The 20,610-nt window shown below is 36.5% G+C and overlaps 1 protein-coding gene and 1 pseudogene across 3 annotated transcripts in view; one reads left to right on the plus strand and one right to left on the minus strand.

Moving 5' to 3' along the window:
- Positions 1 to 10,628: 10,628 nt before the first annotated feature.
- Commd1 (copper metabolism domain containing 1) overlaps positions 10,629 to 20,610 on the minus strand; it is a 162,641-nt gene continuing 152,659 nt past the window's right edge. For all 3 annotated transcript variants that reach the window (XM_048804251.1, XM_048804252.1, XM_015479626.2), the window contains one exon: positions 10,629 to 10,849. In XM_048804251.1, coding sequence (XP_048660208.1) covers positions 10,742 to 10,849 — 108 coding nt within the window. In that variant the 3' untranslated portion in view covers positions 10,629 to 10,741. The remainder of the gene's footprint in view (positions 10,850 to 20,610) is intronic.
- Positions 13,240 to 13,460, plus strand: LOC107137254 (annotated as a pseudogene).

The raw sequence follows: 20,610 nt of genomic DNA on the forward strand, positions 1-20,610 counted from the left end.
CTTTCAGTTTGGCTAGAAAAGCATATGTAAAACTGGGGCCAAGGAAGAGTGGTTGCTGAGGAGATTACTGACGCTAAAGGTAAGCTAAATACTTTGCACAAAGACAGTGAGAAACATGTCTTGAGGGCATCTCAGGAACCAGCAAGACTAAACCCATCACAGACTTAAGGGTATAAAAGTAAAAACTCATTTGGAAAGACTATGTCAGCACCTGCTTGTACACAGGTGCCTGGGAAGTAGTTTCTCCAGGCTTCATTTTATTGTTCTCAGCAGCGCAGGAACTCAGAGCTATTGCAACCATGCTCCAAGGGAGTCAGGCTGCTGCCTCGAGCTGGCAGTAAACCTTGGCATCATCCACATGATATTGGTTCTACAGGAATGAAGGTTTCTGGAATTAGGGGATCTTGAAGGCTTTCAATGAGATTGTAAAGAAAGATCTGAAGGCCAGGCAAAGTGTAGCAGGGCTGGAATCTCTGTGGACAGCTCCTGGAGAAGGAGATATTTGAAGCAATGAGAAATGAAGCCAAAGCTGGAATGGAGACCTTGGGGATTAAGAGATGCCAGGAACATGGAAAGTCTGTTGAGGAAAGCTGCAGGAAGTGAACAGAGGCAGGCCAAGAGAGGTTATATGGGCTGCAATCATCAAGGCCATGGGGCAGGATATCACATCTCACTGCCATGTGCCCTATATGCAAGATGTGTAGCTATAGGACTTCTTTGTCCAGCTACATTTTAGTCTTATTCCTTCTTTTTGTCCCTATTCCTCTCTTTTGGAATGGGGATATTTACTCTATATATTATAATATATATAATATTTATAAATTATATGCATGCAGTTTGCTTGCTTTTGATTTTTTCAAGCGTTTACCTTGAATCTTGGAGGAGATTTTGGACTTGGAGTTTTTAGAAATGATGGAACTGGTAATTATGGGGACCCTTGGGGTATGGACTGAATGTATTTTGCATTGTGAGATGGGAATGAGCATCTGGGGGAAATGGTTTACTTCTAAAAATGTGCCCAAAGACCTTATGTATCAGGCAATTAATCAAAGTAAAAGCGGTGAAAAGATTGGATGATGAAAGTTATAACCTCATTGGATTAATCCATTGGATGGGTTAATAATCTGAGTGAATGGATGCTAACTGTAGGCATGGATGGAGGAAGCAAGTCATTTTGGATGTGGCCTTGAATAAAACTGGTCCCTAGTTTCCTCTCTTTTTCTCTCTTCCTTCCTGCCATGAGCTGATACCATACTTCACCATACCATTCTACCATGATGTTCTGCCTCACCTTGAGCGATTGGAGTAGGCTGACCACGGACTAAGACCGCTGAAACCTTGAGCTTAAAATAAATTTTTCCTCCTCTAAATTGTTATCATCAGTTATTTTGGTCACAGCAAGGAAAAGCTGACTAATACATAGTTATTTCCTTTTCCTTTTTCTTCAGTACTGAAGCCAAGGGCACTCTACCACTGAGTTACTGTCTCAACCCTTTTTACTTTCTATTTTGAAACAGGGTCTCCTAAGTTGCTGAGGCTGAGGCTGATCTGGAATTTGCAATCCTCTTGCCCCACCTCCAGAGCCACTGGTATTCCAGGTCCACCATGCCCAGTTCAGTCCTAATAGTTCTTCATTGGTATGTTCATGTAGCAGGCACTCAACAAAATTTGAGAATATTCCTCCAATTTCACTCTCTAGGATAGTCTGAAAACCTCTTAAACAGATTACTATTTCCAGACTACAAGGGCTCCTATAAATCATTAGAAGACAAATAAAAGAAAAAGATGCAAAGGACCATTTTATGAGGAAGAAGAAAAATATAGCAAAGATGTGAAGATGTTCAAACTCTCACTGATTGGGAGAATGAAAAAAGTGTTTGACTAATCATATTGGTAAAAATGTATTTTTTTAATATTTATATTTTTTAATATTTATTTTTTAGTTTTAGGTGGACACAATATCTTTACTTTACATTTCTGTTGGTTCTGAGGATTGAACCCAGTGCCTCATGCATGCTACGCGAGTACTCTACCACTGAGCCACAACCTCAGCCAGTAAAAATGTATTTTATCAAAGGTGTATGTAAACACATATACAGGGAGGCATGTGCAAGGATGTTCCTTGCAACATTGCTTACAATGGAGAAAAGTTGGAGACAACCTAAAAACCCATTGTTTAGGGAACTTAAACAACCACAATGTACTGTGTCTATGGAATACAATGCAGCAGTTGAAATTAATGAGGTAAATTTATATTTAACAGATGGGAAGAAAAACTTCTCTACCACTTCTCTAGGAATTAACTGACAACAGGCAAATGATTAGGAGAAAAAACATACTATGCAAGCAGGACTACCTCAAAGAGAGTAATTTAGGAGTAAAGAAACATCAGCTTAATAAAAGCAGAGGAATTTAGGACTTCAAAGGATGTGTGTCAGGCATATTTTTATTACTGTAACAAAATGCCTGAGATAACCAACTTCAAAGGGTGAAAGATTTTGATTGAGGCTTGTTTACACACATTTTTTTTTTTTTTGGAATGTCCTTGTGCTCAAGGTTAGTGACTTCCTAACTGGAGACCTTCCTGGGGAGGGGCAGGTTAGGGTGGCAGATTCCAGTAAAACTCAGCTTTCACCAGATAAGAGAATACAGATAATATTTCTTTCTGCATCTTCTGTAGGTCAAATGTTTCTGTTTGTAAGTATTCCCTAGGCCCATTTGATGGGTAGTTGGTCTCTTTAGTACTAGTATAGAAAAGTCTCAAGATATACCGTAGGGGTGAGGTGGGGATTTCTAAGACAATACATAATAACTATACTTATGTTACAGAAATACAGAAAATAATACTGTAAATGTGGACATACTTATAAGTAGGTTAAAAAAAATCATGGAAAGAACCTTAAAAGCAACACAATCAAAATGACAGTAGGCGTTATTGCTGAGGGGAGTAGAAAAATAAACTAGGATCAATGGTATTGGCCATGGGGACCTTTGTTTTAATTATAAGGTTTAAATGTTTCTCAAGTACAAGGTATACATGCATTATTTGTGTAGTTGAAATCAAAATAAAACTCCTTAAGACAAAATATTCATAAGCTTCTATCCAAAAGGCCAGGAAAACAGGGTTCTGTGCTCCTGGAAAGAGAGACACTTTATTCCTGTGATATAGTCCCTCCATCTCTAGTGACCTGGGTTTCTTGAGTGGCCCTATACTTCTCCCTACAGAATACTCTGTAGGATATATGGCCAGATTAAGACTCTTAAAAGCCCCTGAAAAACACTAAAAAGATTATGGTTCTCCTCCCTCCTCTACATTTGGGATTCAAAAGAAAAAATCACTTATACAGAGTTTTTATTTTTCCTGTATGACTACAGTGATGCTTTTGATATTTGAAAAAATTTTTAATTTCTCAAAAAAGTGTGGCTTAGCTGGGGCTAACCAGGGAATTGATTTACTGGGTAATTTAGCACTTGGCAATACAATGACAAGAAATGACATCATCAACTTTGGGTCATTTCCCAAAGAGAAGGATAAAAGAATGGAAGGAAAAGAAAACAGTTTAATCATTATGAGACTCTTCAAACCAGAACCTTAACAACCTTGCACACAATTAATTTGCTAAACTGCCAGGTGCAAAACTAGGTGTGGCATTTGAGCTACAAAGAATGGCACAGGCTGTGGTTACGGTAGCAACCACTTCTCTCCAAAGGCTCACTCAAAGCAACAAGGACTTGCTGGGTCTTGCCCCTGCAGCAGTGGTTCCTGGGCTGGTTGCCCAAGGGTACTTCAAGTTGATTCTCTCAGGATTGGGTCTCCAGTGAGGAGATTTCTCTAGCTCTTCAGAGATAGGAATTAACTGGGTGGTAACTATAGGCAGGTATGGTATGGCTGGAGGAGTTGGGTCCCTGGGGGAGTGCCTTTGGAGTATATATTTTCTACTTGTTGAGCCAGGTTATCTCTCTGCTTTGTGTGTCCGTATTCCCAGCTGCTTTCCATCGTGATGTTCTACCTCACCTCGCACCTCAAGGAATGGAATGGATATTTATGGAGCAAGACCTCTGAAACCATGAGCCCCTAAATAAACTTTTCCACCTCTAATTTGTTCTTGTCAGGTCTATTGACACGATGATCAAACAAAAACAAAAACAAAAACTGACTGACTAGAAGAGGTTGATGGGTAAATAGAAATCCCAAGACAAAATTCAGTTTTGCACAGAATAGCAATCTTCACTCCTTTTAAGTCTTCCACAACTGAATTCTTCTTTGAAGGAAAGGTCAGGAAGAAATTTTTTGTTTCATTTTGTTTTTTTAAACCCTCATTTCCTCTGGCAATCTGCTTAGGGGATATGAACGAACCTCCTGGGTTAACAGGACAGTGGTTTCTTTTTTGTATTCCACTCACTTTCCCTTCCCTGTCCAGGACCTAGGCTCTAGTGATTCTCTTTCAGGAGGCAAGTAAGAGACTCCTGAAAGAACCACAGACATCACTTCTGAGTCAAGACAGAAAGGCCCCAAAGGGCTCCCAGGGATGCTACAGAAATTGCTTCATGTCTCAATTCCCCAGGGAGGGAGCGAGCCTGGGGGTTTGTTCAATTGCGCAGTTTACTTCTGTAAGCAGCCATAGGTTCTCTTATCCAGCTATGTTTGGCTTTGTTTGCCTTCCATGGGAACACAACTGCCTTGCCTTCCTTTTCTCAGTTCTCAATTTATAAGAACTTGTCACCAAAAACCTGAGTCCTGGATAATGACCTGGGTATGATTCAGGTTTGTAAATATCAAGGGGAAAAAAAAAGGCCCATGAAGAGGTGTGACCCCACTCATTCTTGATCATGTTCCCATCTCACCAAATTATTTTTACCTTCATTTATTTGGCTTCTCTACCCAGTTTAGAATACTCCTCAATCCTTTTCAAATTTGCCTGATTTTTAAAATTTTGGCTTACCATCTTTCCTAACATCTCCAGGTCCCACTGCCCCTTCTCTTTGCTGAAACTTATAGCAATTGTAGTTGGCACCACTCAATTGAGCAAATGAGAATGAATTGGCTCCTGACTTGTGTATTACTTGTAAATTGTTACCGGTTTCAATTTCTTAAGGAGATAGTTCCTAAGAGTAATGATAATAATAGCAGCAGCAAACATGTGTTGACTCTATGCCAGGTAGTGCTCCAAAAGTGGAAATATTATTTTATTCCAGAATATGCCACTAAGGTAGGTACTATTGTATCATCACCTCATTTTTTTTATAAAGAAAAGGCATAGAACTGTCAAGCTGCCCAAGGTTACATAATTAGTAAGTAAAAGAGTCAGGATTTTATCTGGATATTTTGCCAATAAGTCTCCAAAAGATGTCTTTTAGACTATATCCTAATCCCATTTAATCCTAATCCTGTGAATTAGATTTAACATCCCTATTTCCAGATGAAAAAACTAAATTTTCTGAGGTCAAGAACCTGGTGTAGAACTGAGATTCAGATCTAGGTTTGACTCTAATGCTATCCTTTCCTTACCAAATGTAATACTCAGCTCAATCATCACATCTCTCTCCCTCTCTCTTTAAAAAAAAAAAAATTTGTAGTTGTAGATTGTCAGAATGCCTTTATTTGTTTATTTTTATGTGGTGCTGAGGATCGAACCCAGTGCCATGCGCATGCTAGCCAAGCACTCTACCACTAAGCAACAGCCCCAACCTCTCTTTTTTTTTTCATGATATTGGGAATTAGAACCCAGAGCCTTGCCCATGCTAGGCAAGTGCTCTACTTCACATCTCTTAATGCTCATTCATTACATGCACATTTGTAGAGTAAGTTGGAGCATACCACAAGGTAAAAGGGGACAGAAAAATGTATAATATATGGTACCTGCCCTTTAAGGAGTTCACAGCCCTGTAAAGACAGATGTGAAGACAAGGAGGTCTACTAAATATAGCTACTGAGATGGCAGTTAAGGAAGTTCAGCAAGCACAAAGTTTAAGTGCTTAGAGGTGTCTGGGACTGACACATAGAGAAGTGGACTCAGAATTTACAATTTGTTATACAAACAAAAATCTTCACTATAGGAAATGTAAATCTAAATACAATGAGCCAGAACATAGGTATTTTTATAAGCACATTCTTTTGAAGGATCTAGCAGGTAGAAAATAAAAATAAAAGAAAGTAGCCCTGAACTTTCTTCCTGACCATGCACTTGTGCAAGTCCTCTGCCCTTTCTACCCAGATGTTTCCTCATTATTGACAAAATTCTAAAATAGCTTCCACCAGAACTTACAAACCAGTCATTCTAAGATCTATGCCAATTCTTAGCCATGTTTCTAAAAATAGAATAAAAATCACATATGGGGGCTGGGGATGTGGCTCAAGTGGTAGCGCGCTCACCTGGCATGCGTGCAGCCCGGGTTCGATCCTCAGCACCACATACAAACAAAGATGTTGTGTCCACCAAAAACTAAAAAATAAATATTAAAATTCTCTCTCTCTCCTTTCTCTCTTAAAAAAAATCACATATGATCCCCAAATTTCTACTTCTTTAATATAGAAACTGTGTGATAACATTAAAGGAATGAGATTTTAAAAAATATTTCATCCTAAAATTCTTTTAAAACAACAGTTTTATCTTCTTCCACTTGAACAATCAAATTCATATTTCTCCCTTTTGTCTCTCCCCCACTTATATCCTGTGAATCAACAGAACTTAAATCCCTCACACCACCAGAAAACCAAAACCAGTCAAGAGTAGGTGAAAGAAAAACAAAAGCCCAAATTACAGGTCTTAGTGAATAAATGATGCAAATATGCATATTTTACTATCTACTCATGTGCAGCTTTAGTAATTTATTCTGATAATTTATGTACTGAACTTTTAAGTTCTGTTAGCTGGCACCCTTATCTGACAGGCAGCAGGCCTAAGCAGATTTCTTTGCAATAAAGGTTAGCTCAGTGTGACATACAGCTTGATGTTATGTGAGACAATTAGGGTCATCCCCATGTAAGGGCAAATTGACCATACTTAGATAAAATTGCTATTTCTCAAATTTTGAAGTTTAAAACTATACACCCTATAATTAGAGTTAAGCATAAGCTAATTATGTTCTATTTAGGTTTTCCTTTCTAAAATATGCCACCTTAAATTTCCACCTTAGCTGTAAAGGTGGAAAGCTAAGAATTGTAAGAAAGCAGATGTCCCAAAAAGGGGTACAGCATCCTGTTCTCTTAGGAAAATACCCAATCATTTCTCAGCTGATCCTAGGATTCTTTCTGTATCCTGGTCCTTTTCACTGGTCTAGATATTTACTGTTCACTTCAGAAAACAATTATTTTCTAACATCTGTTTAACATTTATTTTCCTTTGATATTTATATTCTGTTTTCCAAATTTTCACCCAGGTCTAAAAAAAGAGCTTCAACAATTAATAGCTCCACATGATGTGAGCTATTTAAGACTTCAGATACTCAGTGTCATCCTTTGTTTTTCACCGCCTTCTTGCATTCATAGGAGAATAGTTAGGATAAGGTTTTTTAAAATGCTGTAGTTCTTTTTGAATCATCATTAAAATAAGACTGGGAAAAGAGAAATTATATAAAGGAAAGTGGAGGCCACACTGGTGGAATTCAGGTCTCCACTGATAAAGCTGATAAATCGGAACCAGCGCTTCCAAGAAAGCCAGCTCTGAGAACAAGGCCAAAACCTGCTCATTATCAACATGAAACTACCAAAGTCTGGAGTTACTTTCTGACTAGATTTTTACTTGGCTGGATTCTTTCTACAGACTGAAGCTAAAATGCTTATTGCTGAAGTAATTTTGACAAAACCTGATTCAGGCTGAGAATTATTTTGGTCTTTCATTTCCTCAACCTGAAATAGTTTAAATCTAGAATCACCAAAGTAGAAAACCTTGTAGTGGAGTAATGGAGTCTCTGGGATCTTTAGTTCTCTTCCTAGGTCCTTTCTTCATGCTTGCATTGTAAATGTCTCTTGCAAAAATTTACAAAAAAAATTTTAGTTTCACAAAATATAAAAAATAATATACAATCAGGTAAGAAATAGAGTGATTTATTCTCATACTTTCTGAGAGGGAATACAAATTTATATAACCTTTCTGAAGAGCAATTGGGCAATGTTTATCAAAATCTTAAAAACCATATATTCCACTTCCAGAAATTTATTCATGGAAAGTAAACTCTTTTCATAGTTCTCTCCATTATCTCTGTACATAAGGTTGATGGGTCATTTCACAGTTCTTGTTTGTTTTTAAATTTTTACAGTAGACTATATTAAAATATACTCCTTTTACAATAAAAAATCAATAAATATAAAACACATCCTATTCAAAACAACTTTCATTCAAAAGTGGTTAGTATTAAGTGTGGAGACCATCTTTGGCATTTTTTTTTTTTTTTAAGTTATTTTGAAAAACATTAATGGTAAGTTTTTAACAACCTAGGGACTGGGGATTTAATAAACAAAAAAACTCATGCCCACTTTTGTGACTATTACTTTCACAGGATAACTTAAACAGATTCAAACAACACTAAGTGGCCCATGGACCATTCCTTCATGCTTCCACAGACTTTCATGGGCTCTCTAAGTCAATATTAATATGGTAGCTATACTTCTTCCTTCTAAGACCATCTGGAATTTATTATCTGATGAGATACTCTCCTCCATTTTACAGCAGGAGAAATTATCTAATGTGTCCTTGATCACATGGTGGTAGCCTGGGGATCAGAAAGCAGGTTTTAATAGTGTTGTTTTATTTTTATTTTTTATTTTGCCAAACCACATGTCTTTTCTGAATCTACTTAAAGTACTGTTTCAAGATGTTTTCTGAGGGGCCCATAGGGGCTACATTTAAAACCTCTGGTCATTGTTTGCTAACTGCTGGGATGGTTTCAATTAGGAAGAAGCCAATATTTTCAGTTTGAGTGCTGGAAAAGCTCTTAAAATGTCTCTAAATGATTTAAGAGAAGCTCCTTAACAGAAAAGGACTTATGCTTGTCCTAGAATAAACTCATTAGAACTGACATATGCTGCAACCACAGACCAAGAGAACCACATTTTTTGAACACATTATATCCCAAAATCAAATGAGATTTCCAAATATCATCAGTATTAAATGACAAAGCTGTTCAAAAAGGGCTACAGCCTCAATATGCTGGTTGACATCCTCCTTCACCTGGAATATTCTTTATGTTTGATAACATATTATGGTTTAGATATTAAATGTCCCCTAAATTCATGTGTTGAAGGCTTGATCACCAGCCCTTGGTGCTATAGGGAGGCAGTGGAACCTTTAGGAGGTGGACCTAGTAAAAGGAAGTTAAATTATGGAGTACGCACCCCTGTTCTATCCGGCTTTTCTCTTTGCTTCCTGGCCATAATGAGATGAGCAGCTTTGCTCCAACATGTGCTTCTCACCTTGAATATTCTGCCTCACCACAGGGCCAAAAATAATGGTGCCAAGCAACCATGGACCTTTGAAATCATGAGCCAAAATAAGTCTTTCCTCTTTTTTTTTCTTTTTTGGTGGTGCTGGGGATTGAACTTGTGCTGGCCTTGTGCATGTGAGGCAAGCACTCTACCAACTGAGCTATAACCCCAGCCCCTTCTGTCCTCCTTTTGATTATCTCAGGTATTTCTGTCTCAGTGATGGAAAGTTGACTAACTCCCTTTTCTACTAGGACCTACTTTTTATTATACTAGTTTTTCTTGAAGACATGTTCTGGAGGAGGCTTTGTTTGATAAGTCAGGTAAATTTTTCTGAGGTAAAAGACTTCTAAGTAGACATTTTCCCCTCCTCACAATCCCAACTTGAGTCAAGAGAAGGAAGGGAGTCCCTTTGTTTGGAGGCCAATTTAGTTTTATGCTCCAGAAAGGTCCAAGTCTCAGTAGCTGAGATCAAACAAAATCCCCCCAAACTTAGGCGGAACTAATTCAATTATCTGCATCAGTTTGAGGAGAATCTTATTAAGGTCAGGTAAATCTCTTCTGGTTCAGGTAGCTTTCTCTAAGCCGTAGCTTAGGACACATGATACTTTTTAAAAAATATTTATTTATTTTTTTGTTTTAGGTGGACACAGTATCTTTATTTTATTTTTATGTGGTACTGAGGATCGAACCCAGTGCCTCATGCATGCCAGGCGAGCACTCTACCACTGAGCCCCAGCTCCAGCCCCAACATGATACTTTGATGAACACTATATTTGCATGACTAAAATGTTTTCTTCCCCCTTTACTAATTCTTGCATGATTTAACATATATAAACTCCTAAAATTTTTCTCAGGAATAACCAAAGGAAGGATTACCAAAGATGACCCCACATAGCCCAATCCTGATTCCAAGTCTCTGAGGGTAAGGCCCTAAAAGCCTGTTTTTTCTTTTTGTTTTTATTTGCTTTTGTGTGGTGGTAGTGGTACTGAGGATAGAACCCAAGGCTTTACAAGATAAATAAGTGTTCTACCACTGAGCTACATCCCCAGTACCCCCATCTTTAAAATAGTTTAATCTATGCTTTCAAAAAATACACCTTGTAGTTCTTCTGCATGCTGAAGTATGAGAACCCTTACACCAGAACAACTATAAGAGTGAATGAAAGGGAGTGAAAGAAATCCTGGCAAGCAAAAGCAGGCAAGATTTGACTTTTAAGGATTTAATATCAATAGGGGAACAAGATTTTAAAAAGGTCAATAGGGAAGGATTGTGAATATTGTTTCAATAACTCCAAGTCTTTCCTACATCAACTTCAGTTAGGCTGGTTGCATCAGTGTGCTGATAGTTTCTTCTACCTCTGAGAGCTTCTTCAAGATTTGGTTGACTTTGATCTCATCAAACTCCAAACACAGAAATTCAGATTCCTGTAAAATATAAAAGGATGTTTTAGAAGAGATCCCTAAGATAGCTAAAGTTTTTCATCTGGCAAGCTCCAGAGTCCCAATGCAGCAAGTCCAGCTCAGGTCTTCATACCTAAGTGATATATTACCCCATAAAGCAAATCCATACTACACTCTAAATGAAATTGCTTGTATGATGGTGTTTCATAAAATGTAAAGAGATACACAGATCTCAGGTACTCTCATTATGAGGAATATAAAAATTTCTTCCCATTTGTCATCTAATGTCATCCTATAATAATTTTAAGTAATTACTCAAATATTGTTATTTTATAGATAAGAACTCTAGGGTACAGAAAAGTTAACCTATATCCAAAAAATTAGAAAATGGCAGATTGGGATTATGAACTCCCAGTGTTGAGTGACTCCAAAATCCATGCTATCTCCACAGCACCCTGTAGACTAACAATGAAAGGAGGATTTTGATTTGCAAGTTAGTCTGGGTTAACTCAGATTTAGTGGTTAAGCCAGAAATTGTTACAAATTCCTTGGGAAACATTAGTCAGAAAATTAAAATACCCAAATATTGAAACAGCAACAAATATTTCTGGGGTCTTTCCACTTGACTACAAGATTTCTCTCCTAAGATTCCCCAAATAAATTCCCTTCAATCAATGTTAGGATTACTAAATAAATCATATATATATATTTGTGTGTGTGTATATATATATATTTGTGTGTATATATATATATATTTGTGTGTGTGTGTATATATATATTTGTCTGATATACATGGCAGAATTTTCATGTATATTGGACAAATCCTAGGTCTGCAATGTTTTGAGAGAAAGGGGAAATTACATGTATCCAAGAATGACAATATTCAAGATCCTTAAGAAAAATAATCCACTAATTTTACAGTAGTAAGAATCCAACGAGATCATATAACCCAATTGCTTTGTTTTCTAGTTAATGAAATTAACATACTGAGCAAATTAAATAACATGCCGAATCGCTCTGTTTGTTATTGCAGAGTCACCAGTTAATGCTTTCTTTTCTACATTTTCTTCTTTATATATTAAAGGAGATTAGAATATGTCATCCTAAAATATGTCATTTTGGAATATGGATTATTTTGTGAACCAAGAATCAACAAGTGGAGAAAGTCTTCTTAAAGTTTCCTTTATCTGAATAAAAAAGCAGAAACTTCTGAGAAATGAAGACTGCCTTATATAAATCCCTCCTTTGGTGGAGTTTTATGGAAATAAAGAAGATGGAAAGTTGGCACCAAGATAAGTCTGCATAAAACAGGCACACTAGCTGGACCTGAGGGTAATCCCAGCTACTCAGGAGGCCATGGCATAAGAAATAAAGTTGAAGGCCAGCCTGGGTAACCATCAGAGACTCTGACTAATAAAAGAAGAGAGGAAAAGAACTGGGATTATAGCTCAGTGGTAGAGAACTTGATAGTGTGTGCAAGGCCCTGGGTTCAATTTCTACTACAAACAACAACAGAACAAGCTTTACTAAAAACCCTAATCTACCATTAGTTCCCCCATATAGTTATCTTCCCATAATTTACCACCCCTAGTCACTTCATAATTTATCACCCTTTTATTAAGATGGTATATAAGATTTCAAGTCTAACTGCCTCTTTGGATTTTTAAATATATATATATTTTTTTCCTGTATAGCCCTTGTGGACCTAATATTGAAAATATCAACATCAGTAAAAATTGTAACTTTTTCTCCTGTTGATATTTTCTCAGTTTAATTTATAGGTTTCATGCAAAAAACCAGGAAGGTGGAGGAAAAGCTTCCGTCCTACAATACCACAGCACTTCCCACTCCTATCCCCAAAGGGGCAGGTAAAAGATAACCAACAAATCTCTTCACAGCCTAAATCCTTAATGTTTTAGATCAAACTTATTTCCTACCAGGATCTGAAAGTATAATTATTATTAGTCTATAGAATAGCTGAAGGTGGCTATTAAGCAAATGTTTGGTTCTTTCCATCTATATACTAAATAACCTCTTTGTGTATAACTTCCATTTAAATGATCTTATCTAGGCCCTATAAGCTATACCTCAGTGAGTCTTCTGCAAAACAATAAAATTATAAAATAAAAAGATAAAATAATAAAATTAGAAAATAAAAAGACATGCCATTAAATACTTAAGTGGAACCATTTAGAACAAATTCAACTGAACAAAAATTCTATAATTTTCTATGCTATTACTATTTCTCACTTAAAATTTCACAAAGCTGTTATGAATTTATTGATCTCATTTATCAATATAATACAAATTTGGCAAGTTCTAATGTATTGTGTTTTCTTTTAAAAATGATAAAATTGGTGAAGTAGGCCGCCAATTCCATTTCAAAGCATCTCTGTGCTTGCCAAGTAGACAAAATGAGCAAAGTTAACCCTCCCAAACTAAAATATATATATATATATATTATTGAAATTAAATGGTGGCAGACATGTCCAGGGAATATTGCAGGGATTTGACCCCATTATGAATCTTGTGATAGATAAATGTGAAGATGGCAACTAGTGGGCAACTGAACAATATTGGAATGATGGTAATATGAGGAAATAGTATCATGTTAGAATCCTTGGAATGGGTATAAATAATGGCTGTTCAGCAGAGAAATACATGTCCTCTCTTCAAAGAGCCTATTTAACTATGATATAAAAATCAGGTCATATACATTTTCATATTAAACTTTTTGTTAAATAAACTTTTAATAGTTAGGAAAAAAGAGATAAAGTTGGGGGAAAGAAGGTGTCAGTAGGAAACAGTACCTTAGAAAACAAGTACTAATTAAAGAGATTCATGTGAAAAAGCTGGCTAGATTTTATAAGACTCATTTGCAATATTTTTCTTTTGGTTTCATCTGTTGTTATAGAGACTACTTACTGAACATAAACTCTGGCCATAAAGCCTGTTGTCTGGCCTGTCTTTTCATAAATTTAAATAACTCTCCGACTTACAGGTATGCAACCTATATATTCTGTGTTTAACAACTAAGAGACAAAGAACATGGAGGTAGAGGTTAAAATTGACACTGGCTTCTTGAGATACAATTTTATAATAAGTAAGATATCCAGTAGTTCTGAAATTGCCCATCAGAGAAATTCAGAACATCTTGATAAGTAAACTTGTATTCTCCACTCATTTCAGTTACTGGGGTTTTCTCAGAATTATCATTGATACTGCTCCTTAACTCCTTCATGATACCTTGAATCCCCAAAATAGCTCCTCTGCAGCAAAGATATCCAAGTTCCTAAGTAACCATTTATTGAAAATTAAAATGTTATAGTTCCCTGAAAACTGTGCTGATTATTCTCCATTTGTCCTATCATATCCATTCTCTACCATTCTGTGCCTTGTTTCATGTCCTGTGAAGCTGTTTTCCGAAGGCACTGTCACTCTTTTGTTCTCTAGCCGACAGCTGGGTTTAGGCAAGAAGAGAGAGAGGTCATAAACTTTTATTCCCTAACCCCCAACTCCTCTTCCTCTGCCATTTTCAACATTGTCTATGTAGGGATATTATTCTTCTTTTCCTACTTTACTTACTGACCTCAATTACTCCATCTGATTCACATAGAGTGGAGTCTCTTCAAGTGCAGAATAATGGAATACAAAACCCAAAAAGGAGGAGAACAAGGATTTTTAACATGCCTAAATTGATAAGCCTTTTCAAGTGATTCCCCTTTCATGGGGAATATGTACAAGACCCCCCAGTGGATGCATAAAATCACAGATGGTAGTAAAACCTAAATACACCATGCTTTTTTCCTATACATATGCAAGCTAACTTACTGCCTTTTACATCTTAATGAAGCACTTATGTTACACTATGGCTGTAATTTTTCCAGTATGAGGTGTGACAATAAAACTAGCATGAATTTCTTTTTCTTTCTTCATTATTTCATGGATAGAAAATTTTATTCTCACCGTGGACTTCCATAACCTCAGCATATAATTTTTCTTATTGATAACTTCTCATTTGTTATTTTATTATTATTTTTAACTGACACATAAACAAATAATATATATTTACGGGGTAATGTGATATTTTGTTACATGTATATATTGTGTGGTGTTTAAATTGGATTATGCATATCTATTTCCTCAAACATTTATAATTTCTTTATGGTAAAAACATTGAAAATCCTTTCTTATGGCCTTCTGAAACATAAAAAATATCATCTCGTCATTCAACTGTGCAATAATATACCAGAATGTCTTATGCCTATCTAAGTATAATTTAGTACCTATTGATCAAACTCTCCATCTTTCCTTCTCCAATATTCTCTGCAGTCTCTGGTAACTACCACTCTATTCTCAACTTCTGTGAGATCAACTTTTTTTTTTTGGTGCTGATGATTGAACCCAGAACCTTACACATATTAAGCACACATTATCACTGAACTATAATAAACATTTTATTTTTATTTTTTAGTTTAAGGTGAACACAATATCTCCATTTTATTTTTATGTGGTGCTGAGAATTGAACCCAGTGCCTCACGCATGCTAGGCAAGCGCGCTACCACTTGAGCCACATCCCCAGCCTGAAATAAACATTCTTAAAATATTTTTGTAGTTGTAGATGGACAACACACCTTTATAATATTTATTTATTTTTTTACATGTGCTACGCAAATGCTCTGCCACTGAGCCACAACACCAGCCCTGAGATAAACATTTTAATATTCAATATGAGTGAGATCATATAGCACCTGTTTGTGCCTGACTTATTTCATTTAACATAATATCCTCCTGTTCCATACATGTTGTTGCATATGACAGGATTTCATTCTTTGCTATAGCTGCATAGTATTCCATGGCGCATGTATATATATACATACATACATACCACTTTTTAAAAATCCATTCATCTATCAATGAACACTTGTCTTCATTTCTGGTTATTCAAATAGTACAAAATAAACATGGGAATAAAGATGTCTCTTTTGACATACTGATTTCATTTTCCTTTGGTATATACTTAATAGTGGGATTTCTGGATTATATGGTAGATCTAGTATTAATTTTTTGAGGAACCTCCACAGAGTTTTCCATAACAACTGCACTAATTTATAATTCCACCATAGTGTGAAAGTGTTCCCTTTTCTCCACATTCTTACCAGCACTAATTATCATTTGTCTTTTTTTTATCATAGTCATTCTGATTGATATGAGGTAATATCTCATTGTGGTTTTGGTTTGCATTTTTCTGATAATTAGTAATGTTAAACAGATTTTTTTTCAAATATCTGTTGGCCATTTCCATGTCTATTTTTGAGAAAACATCTATTGCCCATTTTTTAATCAGGCTATTTATTTTTACTATTCAGTGGTTTGAGTTCCCTATATATTCTAGATACAACCTCTTATCAGAAGTATAGTTGACAAATATTTTTCTCCAGTACTGTTCTCTCTTCACTATGATGATTTTTTTTCCTTTGCAGAGAAGAAACTTTTTAGTTTGATACATTTGTTTATTTTTACTTTTGTTTCCTGTAGTCTTGAGGTCTTGTTCAAAAAATTCTCAAACATTCCAATGTTCTGAAATGTTTCTCCTATGTTTTCTTTGTTTTGTTTTTAATGGTACTGGGGATTGAATTCAGGGCCTCATACATGCTAAGCAAACATTCTACCACTGAGCTGTATCCCTGGCTGCTTCTAGTATATTTACTTAATTAATTTATTTTTGGCACCAGGGATTGAACACAGGGATTGGTACCAGGACTGAACCACTGAGCCACATCTCTAGCCCATTTTTATTTTTAAATTTTGAGACATGGTCTCACAAAGTTGCTTAGGACCTTGCTAAATTACTGAGGCTGGCTTTGAACTTGCAATCCTTCCTGCCTCAGCACCACCCCCAGTCCCACATTTATTTATTTTTGATAATGGGAATTGAATGCAAAGGTGCTTTGCTACTGAGCTGCATCCCCAGACCCTCCCTACCTTTTAAATCTTTTTGCTTTGAGACAAGGTCTTGCTAAGGCTAGGCTCAAACTTGCCATCCTCCTGCCTCAGTTTCCAGGTTGCTGGAATTACAGGTGTGTCACCATGCCTAGTTCTTCTAGAAGTATTCAGGTCTCACATTTAAGTTTTTAATCCATTTCGAGTTGATTTTTTGGCATCTGATGAAAGACAGGTCCAGCTCATTCTTCTACATGTGAATATTCAATTTTCTTAGCACTATTTATTGGAAGACTGTCCTTTCTGCAAGGCATGTTCTTAGCACTTTTGTCAAACACCAATTGGCTGCGGTGGTGTACACCTGTAATCTCAATGGCTTGGGAGGCTGAGGCAGGAGGATTGTGAATTCAAAGTCAGCTTCAGCAATTTAGCAAGGCTCTTAGCAAGACCCTGTCTCTAAATAAAACATAAAAAAAAAGGACTGGGGATGTAGCCCGGTGGTTAAACAATCCTAGGTTCAATCCTCAGTATATATATAAAAAAAAAAAATCAATTGGTTGTAGATGCATGAGTTACTTCTAGGCTCTCTCCTCAGATCCACAGGTCTATATATCCTTTTTGTAATGGCAATATAATGCTGTTTTGATTACTACAGTCTTGTAGTATATTTTGAGATCTGGTAGTATAATTCCTCTTGCTGTGTGTGTGTGTGTGTGTGTGTGTGTGTGTGTGTGTGTGTGTAGCAGGCACTGGGACTGAACCTAGGGGCTTATGCATATTAGGCATATTCACCACTGAGCTACGTCCCAGATTTTTATTTTTAGTACGTATGTATGTATTAATTTATTTATAGACAACAGGTCTTGGTAAGTTGCTCAGACTGGCCTCAAACTTGGCAATCCTTCTGTCTCCATCTCCTGAGTAGCTGGGAGTACAGCCATGTGCCTCTGTCTGGTGTCTCTTGCTTTATTCTTTTTGGTCAAAGTAGCATTGGCTATTTGGAGTTTTCTGGTTACACACAATTTTTAGAATTGTTTTTTTCTAGTTCTATGAAAAAATGTCATTGGTATTTTTATAGGGATTGAACTGAATCTATCAATTGCTTTGGGTAATTGGAACATTTTAACAATACTGTTTCTTCCAATCCATGAACACAATATGTTTTTCCATATGAGTGTGTATTTGTAGCTACTATAAATGGAGACTGTTTTCTTGATTTATAGTTAATTTGACATTGGTGTATAAAAAGGCTACTGATTTTTGTATGTTGATTTTGTATCCTGCAACTTTGCTCAATTTGTCTATTAGTTCTAATAGTTTTTGGTAAAGTCTATGGGGTTTTCTAAATATAAGACCATGTCATCAACAGTTATAATTTGACTTCCTCTTTTCCAGTTGGATGCCTTTTCTTTCTCTTGATTGGTGGCTCTGGTTAGGACTTCTAGTACAATGCTGAATAAACGTGGTAAAGTGGGCATTTCTGTCTCAGAGCTTAGAGATTAAGCTTTTTTTCCATTCAGTATGATATCAACTGTTAGCTTATTATATATGGCCTCTATTATTTGAAGACATGTTCACTCTACTTAATTTGTTCAGTTGTTATCATAAAACATTATTGAATTTTTTCAAATGCCTTAGATTCTGCAGCTACTGAAATCATCATATGCTTTTTGTCCTTCATTCTGTTGGTATATTGAATTATGCTTACTGATTTCTGTATGTTGAAACATTCTTATATCCCTGGGATGCATTCTACTTGAACAACTTTTTTTTTTTTTTTTTTTTGGAGGCGGGGGTGGGGGGATGGCAGGAGAGTGTGCTGGGGATTTTCTGGAACATGCTAAGCACAACCTCTACCAGTGAGCTACACCCCTAGCACAAAGGTGAATAATCTTTGTTTAATGTGTCCTAGATTTGGTTTGTTATTATTTTGTGCAGGGTTTTTCTCTTCATGTTTATCAAGGATATTGGCTTAACAAGCTTTCTTTTTTGTTGTGTCCTTGTCTAGTTTTGGTATCAGGGTAATGCTAACCTCACACAATAAGTCTGGAAGAATTCCTTCTTTAATTTTTAGAATAATCTAAGAGGAACTGGTATTAGGTCTTCAAATTTGGTAAAACTCAGCAGCAAAGTCATCTGATCCTGGGCTTTTCTTTTATGGGCAACTTTTTATTACTGATTCAATCACATTAGGTGTTATTTTTTTTTTTTTTTAAGAAATCCAAGGAATTCTTTTTTTTTTTTAAGAGAGAGAGAGAGAGAGAGAGAGAGAATTTTTTAATATTTATTGTTTAGTTATTGGCGGACACAACATCTTTGTTTGTATGTGGTGCTGAGGATCGAACCCAGGCCTCATGCATGCCAGGCAAGCACGCTACCGCCTGAGCCACATCCCCAGCCCCACATTAGGTGTTATTGATCTGGTTTTCTATTTCTTCGTGATTCAATCTTGGTGAGGTTTATGTGTCCAGGAATTTGCCCATTTCCTCTAGGTTATCAAATTTGGTGGCTATTATGGTTTGCATATAAGGTATTCCCCCAAAGCTCATGAGTGAGACAATGCAAGAAAATTTATAGGTGAAATGACTGGGTCTATGAGAGCCTTAACCTATCAGTACCCCAATCTACTTGAAAGGATTAACTGGGTGGTAACTGTAGACAGGTAAGGTGTGCCTGGGGGAGGTAGGTCACTGGATCTGACTATATCACAGCAATCCTGCAAAAGGTTTTATAGAAAGAGATTAGAATTATTGGGAGAAACTTGAACTGTTACTTCACACAACTATTTTTGAAAATTAAGCCAGAAAGACCTTTTATTTGAAATATTTTCCTCCCTTCAATGAAAAGGACTACATTATGTCTTTGAAACATAAACACTTTTGACTAGCATTAATGCAGTCCATAACACTTTTAAATTAAGTAAATATCAGGAGATTTGGCCAAGTGAATTGCTCAGTGGTAGAGGGCCTTGGTTTAATCCTCAGCACTAATAATAATAACAACAACAACAATGATGACAATGATGATATCAGATTTATTTTCTCCCAGGAAGAACTCACTCAAGTAGCCTGCCTTAAAGCTCATGGTTTACACATTAAGAGGGGGTTGGGGGTAGAGGCTGTACAGGTGGGAACAAAACATAAAAGGAGGAAAGTACCAAACGCAAATCCCTTTCCTTACCCAGTAGCCCCTATCAGATGCACACACATATCCATAGTGAAATATCTTCAGTTACTCAGATCCCTTGATTCATACCCTCCCTGTCTTTCTAATTATCCATTTACTAAGGCTGCTAGGCATTAGGAAAATCTAGGGACCTTACAAAATGGAAATTAGCAAGATAAACTCAAAAAAATGTCTAAGCTTTCCATTGCTATAACACATACCACAGATAATCAACTTATTTTTTTTGAAAAAGGTTTATTTTGGTTCACAGTTTGGAGGTTTCAGGCCATGACTGATTGGTGCTTCTGCTTTGGGCCCAGGATGGCACAGTATCTTAGGGTAAGAGTGCTTGGAGGTAGTGCGGGCCTATTCACTTCACACAGGGAAGTGAGCAGGTAGATGGTCCCACTATCTTACTCAAGGGCATACCTGCAATGATCAGAGGACATTCCACTAGTCTTCACTTTTAAACTTTCCATCATCTCTCAACAGTGCCAAGATGGGGACTAGTCTTTTAAACAGAAGGGCCTTTGGGGGACAAATCAGATCCAAACTATAGAAAAACAAGGCTGAATTTATACATACACACCCACAACCACCTACAACTTACCCGCAAAATACACATCCTTTTGCTCCTGTATTTTCACTTTTATCTATAGGCTTGGGGCTGTGAGCT

This window comes from Marmota marmota, unplaced genomic scaffold (genome assembly GCF_001458135.2).
Source record: "Marmota marmota marmota unplaced genomic scaffold, marMar, whole genome shotgun sequence".
In the NCBI taxonomy this organism is placed as follows: domain Eukaryota; kingdom Metazoa; phylum Chordata; class Mammalia; order Rodentia; family Sciuridae; genus Marmota; species Marmota marmota.